The 13,553-nt window shown below is 48.7% G+C and overlaps 1 protein-coding gene across 1 annotated transcript; it reads right to left on the bottom strand.

Moving 5' to 3' along the window:
- Positions 1 to 6,008: 6,008 nt before the first annotated feature.
- LOC135830680 (uncharacterized) lies at positions 6,009 to 10,157 on the bottom strand. The gene has a single exon (XM_065342904.1). The coding sequence runs from the start codon at positions 10,155 to 10,157 to the stop codon at positions 6,009 to 6,011; it is 4,149 nt and encodes a 1,382-aa protein (XP_065198976.1).
- Positions 10,158 to 13,553: the final 3,396 nt, after the last annotated feature.

The following is a 13,553-nucleotide window of genomic DNA, read 5'->3' as shown; positions in this document are numbered from 1 at the left end:
TGGGCAGACAACTGTCGGGCGGTGTTCAGATAAGGCAAATGTTCTGGATAAGAAAAAACTGTCACTCACACACTTTCAGTGGTTATTACTAGCCGCACGACCTTTTTACTTTTTACTTTTCAAAATTTTCGTATTTTTGAATGGCTCACTACATGCACAGTGGGTACTCTGGGGCACGTGCGCCCAAAAAAACTGTTACGGATAATCGAATGGTCGGATAGTCAATGTGCGGATAATCGATGTTCAACTGTATGTTGTAATTATTGAGGGTTTCCGGGTATTGGCGGGTGAAATGGTAAAACAGTTTGAGGCAATGTATATGCCGCCGCCACGCAAGACTTTCCCATTCAGCAGCTTCAAACACGTTCTCCATGCCATGAGGAATGGGCACTTTCCGACGATGTAAATACTGCCTGGCCACGCGTGCTTGCAATCGTTCCAAAGTGTTATTATTCCCTGCGGTCAGTTTGTTATTCCACAGAGGTGAAGCATACTCGATCCGATATCAAAATTGTTTGTGATCTACCTCATCGAGCAGAAAGGTATCCAAACACAAGATTACCGACGGTCAGGCTGCCGACATGACTGGACAAATGATCCCTGGCTTCACCACGCCAGAAGTCGGGAACCATGTCCTTTGCCGCAACGTCCATCTTCAAAAAGAACTCCATCTTCGTGTAAAAAGGCCTGAAATACTCAATATTCAACCGAGCTTCGTCGTCTCACGCTTTCTCAGATCGAATCATTTTTTGTTGTAGCAGTTGCAGGGCAGATCCCCGCCACTACTTCAACAGTGTGTCGCTTCAAAGCATGCCTGGAACAAGCCATATCGAGGTTTCAAGCTACCCCTCTCAGCAAGAAATTTGAAAGTTCAATGGTGGAAGCCAAGGTTTATTACAAAGATAATTTCAAAATGTTTGGTTGGCCGAGCGATCGTTCAACATACATCAATCAAACTTTGCAGGATGGTTCTGACCTACATGCTAGGCATGGAACCACAGGGTTTGATGTCATAGCTGACACACAAAGTCACACACACAGCACATTTGTGTGCACAGATACTGAATTAGGGGACGTCGTCATCTTCTTCCTGCTGGTCTCAAAATGTACTATGACATGCTATTTCGCCTGACGTTTAAAAGTAAGTTGATCGTCATCAGTAAATGAGGTATGCTACAGTATAAATGTAATGCACTCACCTGTCCTTTGACAGACAAAACCTTTTGTCGACTCACAACTACCATCCGCCCACTTATCACCTGTTCCCACTCCTGTACCCACAATTGATACACAGCGGATTACAGCAGTGCCATCCGGCTGCCCAGGTCCCCAGTTGGAGTACACCGTAAAGATGCCGGTCTGTGCATTGATGCTCATGTTGCCGACCACCAGAACACCAATCCGAACGGACACTGCTGGCTTGACCTGGGATATGCACGTGTTCTCTACTGCATTTGTTGGTGTGGCCATACGAGCATCAGTAAGGTTGTCTCTACAATATCGCTGTGAATTTGCGAACTTCATGCTGACATTCACATACTGGTACTGATGTTGTGTCGACGGGCACTGGACCCATGCTGCAAACAACACACACGCCGCGCAGAAGGAATAGAGAACAACCATGTCAAAGAAACTGTTCATACAGAGACACATACTAGCCTACAATTTTGACTGTATACAAGTACCTGTCTTCAGATCATGACACATTTTAAACAGATTCGGTTTCTCACAATGTGCACACAGATGACCAGCAGAAGATCAAAACAGCGCCGATACATAAGTTATACACCCAGCGTGGAAGCGGAAGGATTTTTCTTCCAGCCGTGTTGCAATACACAGTGAATTGGAAAATCGTGGCCAAGTACGAGGAAAACATGGGTGTGGCAAATTGGATTTAGGCCTTTGGCCTCTGGTTGGTAGATCTGATCTATCCTCCCCCACCGTTTAATAGCCACATCTGGCGCCTGATCATGGGTAGTGGCATCCCACGGAAGCGGAACGGTGGTTCTTGACCCACTCTGTATGCGAACTCGAGCAATTGTTTTTCAGAACAAAGTTACCTTTGCCTTATGAAAGTACTCAATTCCGCAAAGTAGAGCCTACAAAACCAGTTAACAATGGCAAAAGGATTGGTCCATAAGCCAAACAAAGTCTTGTCTGGTACATGTAACTGGAAATCAGAGTAACAACCGGACCACAAGTATCGTCAACTAGTCTTGTTATGCATGTGCAGGTGTAGACATGGTCCGGAGATTGCCCAGTGATGCACACCACCACATACTGGTGCCAGTATCTGCAGGACCAGGTCCAGGTCCTCGCTTCAACACCACTGTTGAGCCCATAACTCTAAGGCAATGATTCTTTGTTGCCATCTTCCATAGGTCCGTCAAAAGGCAATGTCAGAAAACCGTTCGTCACCCATACCAATTTGCTAACACTCTCCCCTCAACTGCTTCAAATCTCCTTTAGCGTACACTTCCATTCAATATCATTAACACCTGGAGCACACTCCCGGCTTCCATATTCATGAAAGCACCACCCCTCAAGAGCCTATGTTAGCTCCCGGCTAATGAAGTCCCCTCACACCAGAACACAGGGGTTTTATAGTATTGAATTATGGAAGTATTCGACAAGAGTGTAGACAGGAATGGAAAGGAGAACAGGACAACGACAACTCAAGACTAGACTAGAACTACTGGAGCATGCGCTCTTCTATGTGAGTGGCTCTCATTGCCAAGGGGAACGAGCAGGAAATACGAATAGTGAGTATGACATTGTACAGGTCGTAGCATAAATACACCTAGTACACCTGCAAGCTTTCAAGGAAAATGTGCACCACCATCTTCGCCATAGCCATTGACTTAATCGGTTGTGGCGACAAACGCGAATAGGCCGGCTGCAGGGACGCCGCAATATTCGCACTCGCCCCAGCACCATTCAAACAATTCCCTTTGGCAGTTCACGGCACGAACTTCAACAAAGCCCCGTGAATGCGTACCAGGGGAAGGCTAGACAGCATGTCTCTAGACATCAATAGGCATCGTATGAAAAGCCAGTCAATAGCACTAAAGAGCGAAAGCCTTTGTCACGGTTCGGTTTCACTCGCGCACCGGGCCCGAGCTGGCAGCACAAACAAACGCCGTACTCACACGATAGGCCTTGGCAGATTATGCTAGCATAATGTTTCGCATAATTCCTACCAAAATCGAATAATCGCATAATTCGAGGCAAATTGCATACGAATCGCATAAAATTGGAATAATCCACTTGTTCGCATCAAACTCCATACAGTTGTACATGTACATATTCTACAAGTACAAAACTTAGTACAAGTAGATGCACCAGGAAGGCGTAGGTTTACGACTCCCTTGATATGTTCTTTCAATCAAATGAACCCCTAGCCCTCGATAGACACATTCATTGCCTTTGGGTCATTTCATAATAATAATAATAATAATAATAATAATAATAATAACATGTCCAGGCCACTATAATCAGTGACCAGGGTGACGGTCGTAGCTACATGTACAATGTAGGTCGGACGGTGCGTTGACCCCGTTGAACTTTTGATACTACAGTACAATGCCCTCTACAAAAATTCCCCTGTTATTTTGCACAGAACCATCATATACATTAGCAGCATATGTGAGCATAATGCGGCATAATATGATAACTTTTAGCATAAAAATAGCATAATTCTGCAATTTTTCAGCAATGCGAAAAGCATAACTTCACGAAAATATTAGCATAATCTGTCAAGGCCTATCACACGAGACTGTTGGGCCAACGGATGGCCACAGCCATCAAAAACAGGAACAAACCCATCCACGGCTCTTTCTCTTGCTAGCTGTGCTGCTGCGTGCATCCAACTGTTTTGCAATTTCTCCCTCCCACCCACGCCTCCTGGAACTTATTCTCGCTCTACACTATCCTACGTCTCACAATGAGTGCCACTCAGCATGATGGTACTCCAAGCTACATTGTATTTTGATCTGTCCTAGCTCACTATTCTGGACAAAATATTAATTCAATTGCAATGAAGCGCCAGGGGCCGGCGGGGGCATTCGGCGGCTTGGTCTGATTCCTAGCTTGTTGGTAACCGGCTTGAGATTTCCAAGGTTGCTATGACAACGTGCAGTCATGCGCAGGGCCACCCAATATGCATTTGGGGGCCCAGGAAAGACAGAAACGCGTTGCTAGGCAACAGCAAAAGCACTCGGCGAGTATCACGCTACTCATGCAGCGCGCACGTTGGCGTAGGGTATCACGCTACCCTTGTGCTGCGGGGTACCACATTGCCCCTCGCTGGAATCAGACCCGCGCCCCGGATACCTTGCGCTGGCCTCCTGACGGCCAAACTCAACCAACAACTTGTGCGCTGTGACTGGGGTTGTGCATGTATTAGCAACATAATGTGGCCCAGGTCGACAGACTTTCAATTAGCCAAGTGAGCTACTCAGGCCAGGGTGCATGATCACTATTCGCAGCACTTATCGTCCATGCAGCAGTCGGGTTAATGGGCGATTGACTTTCTCTAGGAACAAATATCAGGATGCATAGTGGCTTCCCTTTCAGCATTTATGTGCTCCTGTCCTCCACCCCTGATCATCCATACATCTTCGCAATCTCATCCTCACCTTTCACAATAGTCCCCTCTAGCTCCATTCTGTCTTCTCTTTCACAACAATCCCTCTCCATCTTGTCTTCTCTCCTCTCCCCATAAACTCTCATAGTGCGCAAGCTCACGGTAACGCCGAGACCACAGGTCGGCGTTGTACGCTTGCCTCACCAGAACAGGCTCCTTCTTGGAGCTTCCTAGCACAACCGTTACTTCCTCGTATACTGGGCAGCTAGTGCACGCGAGCTTCACATGCGTGCCATGCTCTTACCTAAAAATTCCAATTTTCTCACAGATTGCTACGAGCCCACGTACTTTGTGTGGATGCGCGGTTGCATCATGCATTTTTCAGGTACCGAAGAGCCGCGGGCGTGCCCCAAACAGAACTTTTTTTGATTCTTCATGTTCCAACTGCTCAAAGCATACCTGAAATCCTCGATAGGACAGCTGCTGTCGTGGTTATCTAATTGTACGACGAGACATTGAAGTACACGTGAAACTCGCGTGTACTAGCTGCCCAGTACACAAGCACTGTCTGGGCCATATTGCGCTACCGTTGCAGTCCTTGCTGATTTGAGCGACACAGACTCACGCTGCTGTCTGTAGTTCGTGAGGTGTTTGTCGCGCAGGAAACAGAGTGTCACTGTAATGCCTGGTTCACACTAGGCCGATTTTCCGGCCGATACGGACTTGTACGAAAAACCCTCAAGATCGGTGCGAAAATTGCCTGTTGTGGACGGTTTTGTCGTACAGGTTTCCGATAGATCTGCGGCGATTTTCTTGAGGCACAAGTTTTCGGCCAAATATCAACTGGTCGATATTTAGCCGAAAAGCCGACCGATTTTTAGTGCTTACACGTGATGGAGCCGGCATCGGGCCAATCATTGTAGGCTTTTCACCATGACAGCGGAGAGCGTCGGTGCTGACCGTGAACTGGCTGCACTGGATCGCTACTAGACGCTAGCCTTTTCATGCATTTGGCCTTGCAGCTGTGGGAGAATTAGACTATTATTATTACATACCGAAGGTTTATACAATGAATAAGAACAAATGCAAAGGAGCCATCAAAACTACGCTCCTTTCCGCACAAAACAGCAAGAAAGAACTAAGGAACAAAAGAGATCGCGTGCCTTGCGCACGCAGGCACGACAGGCTAAATCAGGTACAGCAGAAGAGAATACGTCATGATGTACAAGAATGCATAAGTACTGACGCAAGTCAGTACGACGTAAGAAGAGCAGCATGAAGTAGTACACTGTACACATCAAGGGGGGTCATTCTACTTCACCCCTCCCCCTGGTGGCCACAATAAAGGACACCAACACAATAAAGAAAAAGAATGAGAAAATAAAACTGCAAAACAGCCCAAGAAACTGAGCAAAGGCAAATATCACCGAAAACGCACGGGTTGCTGCAAATCGGCTCGGTTGCGCAAAACAGGGCCAGGCTGCACAACAGCAGGCTCATGCAAAGGCAGCAGCACAACACAATCATCCAAATCATTATCAGCAGGCACACTAGCACAGCTGTCATCAGCGCACACATCTGCAGCAGGATCATACTTCAATAAATCAATATTGATAACCTTTTCGCCAGAACCATCTGTACGAATAATGACAACAGTAGATGGCGAAATGACAGATTTAATAAGCCAACCACCTTCGTACGGCGAAAGACACTTCTGATGACGTGTTGGGCGACGGAGCATAACTGGTGTGTCGATACTGTATGGACATTCAAAGGCACCGCTCGGTACAGGATCTTCCTTCGACAATTCCATCTCGATGTGGTCACGGATCTGCGCGCTGCGTTGTTGCAAATGGTCTACCCACGCACTGGATGACATGCTCGGCTGCTCAGACTCCACAATCACATTGGTCGGCTGCCAACCACACATGGCTTTCATTGGCGAAATGCCAGTTACTGAATGCGGCCGTACTCGGTAATGGTGTAGCAGCAGATCGAGATCAGAACGCCAATCTCTTGACTCTCGCAGTACTTTCCGAATCAAGGTAAGTAGCGTGCGGTTGAACCGCTCGGCTGCCCCCTGCGATTGAGGGTGCCTAACAGCTCCATGACATACGGTAACACCAAACTTGGTGAATAGGGCTTCCACGATGACGTTAACGAACTCTGTTCCATTATCGCATCGAATTACACGGGGCGGTCCCCAGCGACAGCACACAGACACAACAGCTTGCGCCACACTAGCACCATCATGGTGACGTAACGGGATGACTTCGGCATATTTGGTGAACATATCCACACACACTAGAACGCAGTGAAATCGATCATCTCCACCTAGTTCTAAAGTGTCAATCTGCACGACTTCCCACGGATGGGACGGAATCACAGCACGCGCTGGCGGGGCACGAGGGCCACGACGAGGATTCGCTGCTTGGCATTGACCGCACGCCTTGACGAACTGCTGACACAATGACGACATGTTCGGCATGAAACAATGCGAACGCAGAAATTGCCACATGGTTTCCCATCCAGCATGGCCAGTGACACGATGAACAGCCACTAATACACGCTCATGTAAAGACGACGGAATAACAGGCACAGACACTTCTTCATTCACAGGAAGCTTGACCGTACGGATCAATACGCCATCAACTACGGACAGTTGAGACTTGACCTTGCAGTACGCATCAACAGAGACATCTTCACCAGCAGTCAACTGCGCAACGACACGCGCAATAACTGGATCGTTCTTCTGTGCAGCAGCTATCTCAGCTAACGGGACAGGACTGGTCGAAATCGCGGCAGCTGTAGCGACAGTGGCAACACTATCCGCCGATGCGTCGGTCTCACGCTGCTGCTGCTGCTTCCAGTACCGCATGTACCGCTCGGGCACACGGGTCAGTTGATCCGCCAGGTTCTGCTTCGACGGAACCCACACTACTTTGACAATCATGTCCGATGTAGCGACCAGGTCTTCAATGATCTGCAAACGACGTTCAACAAGAACTTGCTGCAATCCGCTGACTTTCACACGCTTCAAATTATCAAGCAGTGACGTCAGCCAGCCATAGACGGTTTTCGAATCGGTGTGCAAAACGAGATTCTGCACATTCCACTTGGACGCAAGTGCAAGACCCTGGATAGCAGCATCCAGCTCTGCAATATTGATGTGACGACGGTCGTTCGGCTTCCGTAACCACGCTTGGTCTTCCACGATCTGGTCACCAACACCAATAGCGACACCGGTTGCAATATCCGAAGCGTCACACCACACGCTCCAGGTGGCAGCAGTTGGGATGTTCCAAACACCTCTCACTGGGTCCTCCGCCAGCACGCGCACCATAGCTTCTTGGCACAGCCGAGTTAGCTCCTCTGGCAGCGGTTCATCCCAGCCACGAACCAACGATGCGAGCCGCTTCAACCATGAACACAGCGGTCTCAGCCATGAGCAGACGGGGTAGTGGCTGGTCAGCTTCCCACACCACTGAAATACATTCCGCTTGGTTGCCAACTGTGGTGCTTCGATGTCTGTGATGTCGCGCCGTTGCCAGCGCACTCCGTCACTAGCAGATGACAGCTTCAAACCAAGGACAGTGGCTTCGTGAAGCTTCACAGCAGGCTTTGTAGGCAGACCGTAGGTCTCTAAGCAAGCAGACACAGACTCTGACTGCTCGGACGGAACAATGATGTCGTCGATAAAGTTATCAGCATCGGGAAACTCACGGATGGAGTATTTCACAATAGCATCCATCAGCTTTGGCGCCACACTAAGACCAAAGGCCATCCGCTCCATGCAGTAAGTCTTTCCCTGCCACACGATGGTCTGATACGGGAACAGACTTGGATGCAGTCGGACGTTCAAGTACGCTTTCCGGATATCCACTACTGACAGCTCCGTACTCTTGGAACGCCAATCTCTCAACTTCTCACCACAGACCGGAACGTCATTGCCAGGATGAGACAATATGTGATTGTTGAGAAGACGGAAATCCAGACAGGGCCTGACCGGTGTCGACATCTTGTGTTCTTGGCAGGTCGCTAGCAGGGGCAACACAGCAGCTGGCTCACCATGGATAGCAGGGTCGTGAGGCACCATGAAGCCACGGTCAATCCACATGGCGACTTCGTCACGAAACTTCTGCTCTTGCGATGGCGTCAACTTCCCACGGGAATACTCGCCAAGTCCACTGCCGATGGAAGAAGTAGGTTGCTGTCCGCCTTTCCATTTCCACTCGACTTCCCAATAGCCACGCTGCGGGTCAAAGACAGCTTCACCGTCGTCCATACTAAGGCGCACAACGTTATCGTCTTGCGTGACACCGACATGACGGGACAGCTTGTTGGCAGCAGCTACTGGAGCAGTCGACAGTGTCGGTAGATCAGATTGCTGCGGACCAAAGCGCACACCACACAGCACATTGTCCACGTCGCTGTACTCCAAGTGTACACCTTGGTGAACCGAAATGATATTCAAGCCGATTATCATGTCTGCCATGACTGACGACAGGTGCTCGACTACAAGAAAGTCGGCCTTCGTCAGCGGCAGCTCAACAGCTTCATCGCTACGCTCGACTTCAACACAAGCACGTCCCAGTATCTGCACTGCCTTACCACTAACATCCACAATTTGAGTGGCATCAGACATGATGTGCAGGTCCATGGCCGACGCTGCTGACGCTGCAATCAGAGAGTTGCTGGAGCAGGAGTCTACAGCTGCTGACAACCGATGCACATCATCAGCCTCACTCTGCCGTGCGTCCACATAAATGCGTGGCAAGCTACACGGGGACGATGTGGCAGTCACGGCTAAACAAACACCAGTGTCAGCTCCTGACTTGGCCGCGCTGGTCGATTGCTTGCTACGCTTGGGGCAGTTGGCCAGCATGTGTCCCTTCTCTTTACAGTGAAAGCACTTGCCCTTCAATTGGGGACATAAACTACGTTTGTGCCCAGACTGCTTGCAGTGAAAACACAATACACTGGATGGAACAGCAGTAGACGAGGATCCCTTGTTACTACTGCTGGCAGCTGCTGATACAGAACTTGGAAACTGGCGCGTCACTCGTTGCGCAGACCGTAATGCCTTCACCTGATCCGCACACTGGCGAATCTTCAATGAGCTCGCCGCGTTCTGCAAACGAATCTGTCCGGCAAACTCCACAGGTAATCCGGACAGGAACTGCTGTTTTAGCACAGGGTCCTCACTGACCTCTGTATGGCCACTGCACCGCAACAGTCGTCGCAGATCCGCCATATAAACATCGACAGTCTCATCAGTTCTAAGCTGACGACGCACAAATTTGACATATGCTTCCTCCTTCGTGCTGCCAAATGCAGAACGCAACTGCTCATAAATCAATGTATCGTCCTTCCGCGACGAATCATCTAACTGAGACCATACTGTAAAAGCATCCTTGTCCAAGAATAGTGGTAAGTATTCAGCTCGCTTCTCCTTCGTCTGCCATCCTTGTATTTCGGCAACAACTTTAAATTTTGCCAGAAAAGTTTCAAGGTCTTCGCTCCGGCCACCGCCAAAAGCTTTCAACAACGACAGACCGACAGAAGACGACATTCTCAGCAAGCGACACTAACACTAATCTAAGCCGGGTTTCGGTACCACTTTGTGGGAGAATTAGACTATTATTATTACATACCGAAGGTTTATACAATGAATAAGAACAAATGCAAAGGAGCCATCAAAACTACGCTCCTTTCCGCACAAAACAGCAAGAAAGAACTAAGGAACAAAAGAGATCGCGTGCCTTGCGCACGCAGGCACGACAGGCTAAATCAGGTACAGCAGAAGAGAATACGTCATGATGTACAAGAATGCATAAGTACTGACGCAAGTCAGTACGACGTAAGAAGAGCAGCATGAAGTAGTACACTGTACACATCAAGGGGGGTCATTCTACTTCACAGCTCATGTAAAACTATCTCATTTCCGCTGTCTAGCGTCTACTGCGGTCTAGCGCGGCTGTGTACTGCGTGTGTATGTGTGTAACAGATAAGCCTACAACTATAGAGTATAGTACAAGCGAAATTGGCCACCGTTGTGTGTGAACAGCTAGTCCGACTCATCCGACACTACTATTGGCCCTTGAAGATTGCCTTCATAATGGCCACCATTGTAGAGGCTGAAGTGATTGATTTGTTCGAGGGACTCACCAAGTCTTCAGTCGAAAGTTGGATGACTTTACATTACTAGGTATTTAGGATCGGTGTGCGGACATAGCTGGTTTGGCTGCGCTGTTTGTTATGAGCAGCGGTGACCACTCGTTCTTGTACCTTCTTTGAACAAGCTTCAGTCCATTTTTGTCGATTTTTGTTCAATATCTAAGGATCAATATCTAGACCAAACTGTCATATTAGTAGTGGGTGAATGAGGTCCACCCAGGGGTAAAAGGAGCCAGCGTTGCGCGAAATCCAGAATTTGGCCACGTCAGGTGATATCCGGTCGTTACAGACTTTGATTCTCCAAAGTGTGTGGGTTTCTTCCTGTATGCATTCACAGGAAGCATGAGTTTCGAAGTCTGAAGAAATGTTGCAGCGCTGCTAACCGCCCGTATTTGTCCGTATTTTTGCGGAAAAGGGAAGTTTTGTCCGCAGTACGGATTTCAATCAAATTATCCTGCAAAAGCAAAAAGTATGGTGTCTTCGAAAGCAGTGAAAAATGGTGTAGAAACCGCCCTCCACTTGTCCAGGATCGATCAATGCAAAATCGGGTCGCAGATCAGTGCATGCAGTCTGCATTGCGCTGCACACGTGCATGTACTACGGTGGCAACCTGACGCCGTAACGGGTGTGTGCAGTTCTGAATGGGTCAACATGCTGCTGCGCAAACCGCCCTGACCGCCACCCTTTTGCCAGTGTTGTTGTGACTTGTGCCATAGTGCGCTCTTTTCAGAGCTTGTAGAGTGCAAGAGCTTGCAGGTCGTCGCTTTCGATCCAGCATTTTGCTTCGTGTTCAATGTCAGTCTTGGCCAGATCAACGAAGTGGACAAGCTGTGTGGAAAGGAAATGGTAGGGATTTCAGTTATGACAGTGTGTAGTCATAAGCATGGATTCTGACGAGGAGCCTAAATTTAGGCGAGAAGTTGGTCCTCCTGGATTAAAGAAACAGCCGAAAAAGCAGCCGCTTGCTTCAAAGAGTCGTGGTCGCGACCGCCAGGAATAACGAAGAGCAAGAAGGGAATTCACTTCGATTTCTGCAAGCACTGCAACAGTGATTTCAGCGTTGGACACGGAGGTTTCAACGATATCACCAGGCAAACTACACAACTAATCAGTAAGAATGTTGCCCTAAAAAAAAAGGAGTACGCAAAACTCTGAAAATTCTGCAAAATGGCACTGGGCAGTACGCAAGGGGATAGAGGGCACTTGGTAACGCTGATGTTCAATGGTCTCTACTGGGATGACAGCCACACTGTGGCTCAGTGGTTGCATCGCCGGTCTCAAGCGAAAGTCCTGGTTGGAGTCCTGGTGGTGACAATCAATTCTTTCTTCAGACTTTTCCCAGTTGCATCTTTCCTTCAAACCAATACATGCTGTTTTCGCTTTCTGTAAGGAAGCGGAGTTTGGCTGGACACACAACAAGGATGAGAGAGGACACGGATGGTGATGATGACGGTAGTATGGACGATGAAGATGATGCTGGTGGCGATGACAAGGTGGTGACTGAACACGGGAGTGACGATGATGACAATGATAGTAAAGGTGCTGATGATGGTGTTGATGGTGACGATGATACGGATGGCGAAAAGTGGAAGAAGACGTCGGTCGTGTACATGCACTTGTTGTCAAGTTGGCGCTGCTGTGAGTTGTATAATGATTGCTGGTTCAGTATTGTATGTCTTGCGTAACGTTCCTCAATTGAAAGTATTAGAAGCTGTATACATTCACGGCTGCCAACCAGACATATTCCTTTCAGAAAGCATCCGTCACTACACTCACACCATTCCCGGAATTCGCACAGTTCAGTCCCATGTTTGGTCCATGTTGGCATTGTTTATAGAAAAGAAAAAGGACCAAGGAACTACAAGTTACGCTACAATATCAACTAACACCACCAGTTACTACATAATCAGCTCATGCGATAACATTGTACGACACTGACTACAATACTACATTATGGAAGAGAGAGAGACAGTGTGTGTGTGTGTGTGGGTGTGTTGTGGCTACTGACACGAAGTCCATTCCAAACTGGTTTGATTGCGCACAAGACCGGTCAGCTTGGCAAGAGCAGGTTCTGGTTTTTCAGCCTCCTCGGGCAGTAGAGAAATCCGTACTCTGCTCATCTTGCAACCGGGCTTTCTCTCGTCCTCAAGACAAGGCACTGCACAAGTGTTTGGCTGAGCGCCAACTTCCCGTCCACCAACAGCGTGGTTCAGCACAGTGCGTCAGTTGCTGCCGATGGCTCCGTAGTAAGGGTGGGCTTGCAGTTCATCGCTGCCAGCCTGCACTCCCTGATCATGCAGATACGGCATTGACGGCGTCTCTCGCTAGTTGCTGCTTTCAGCATTGTCAACGCTGCAATCGCTGCTTCAAGTCCCGGGCTGGTTTTAACCGCCATAACTGCAACCGTGGAAAACGTCTTGCTGCAGCCGATAGGGAGTCACTGCCGCTGATCTGCATGCATTGCCCGAAGCGTTTCCGACGACAGCAAGATTTGACGAGGCACCAGAAGTCCTGCCAATGACGGTGCCCTCCAAACTCTCGCCCCCTCCGGGGGTGACATTGCCCAATGGGCAGTCATGCTATAGTAGTAGTAGTAGTAGTAGTAGTAGTGTGTGTGTGTGTGTGTGTGTGTGTGTGTGTGTGTGTGTGTGTGTGTGTGTGTGTGTGTGTGTGTGTGTGTGAGAGAGAGAGAGAGAGAGAGAGAGTGAGACGTGAATGCAAGATAAAGGGCCTGGGTAGCTATGGCAAGTATGGGCGAGCAAGTAGCTACCCAGGCCAATGGAACAAAAGG

The sequence above is a fragment of the Sycon ciliatum genome, unplaced genomic scaffold, assembly GCF_964019385.1.
Source record: "Sycon ciliatum unplaced genomic scaffold, ocSycCili1.1 SCAFFOLD_1265, whole genome shotgun sequence".
NCBI classification, from domain to species: Eukaryota; Metazoa; Porifera; class Calcarea; order Leucosolenida; family Sycettidae; genus Sycon; species Sycon ciliatum.
This window is presented reverse-complemented; position numbering and strand designations above follow the sequence as displayed.

What these genes read in the sequence shown, in the direction of transcription:
- LOC135830680 (XM_065342904.1), bottom strand. Translation starts at nt 10,157, where the DNA reads ATGTCGTCTTCTGTCGGTCTGTCGTTGTTGAAAGCTTTTGGCGGTGGC.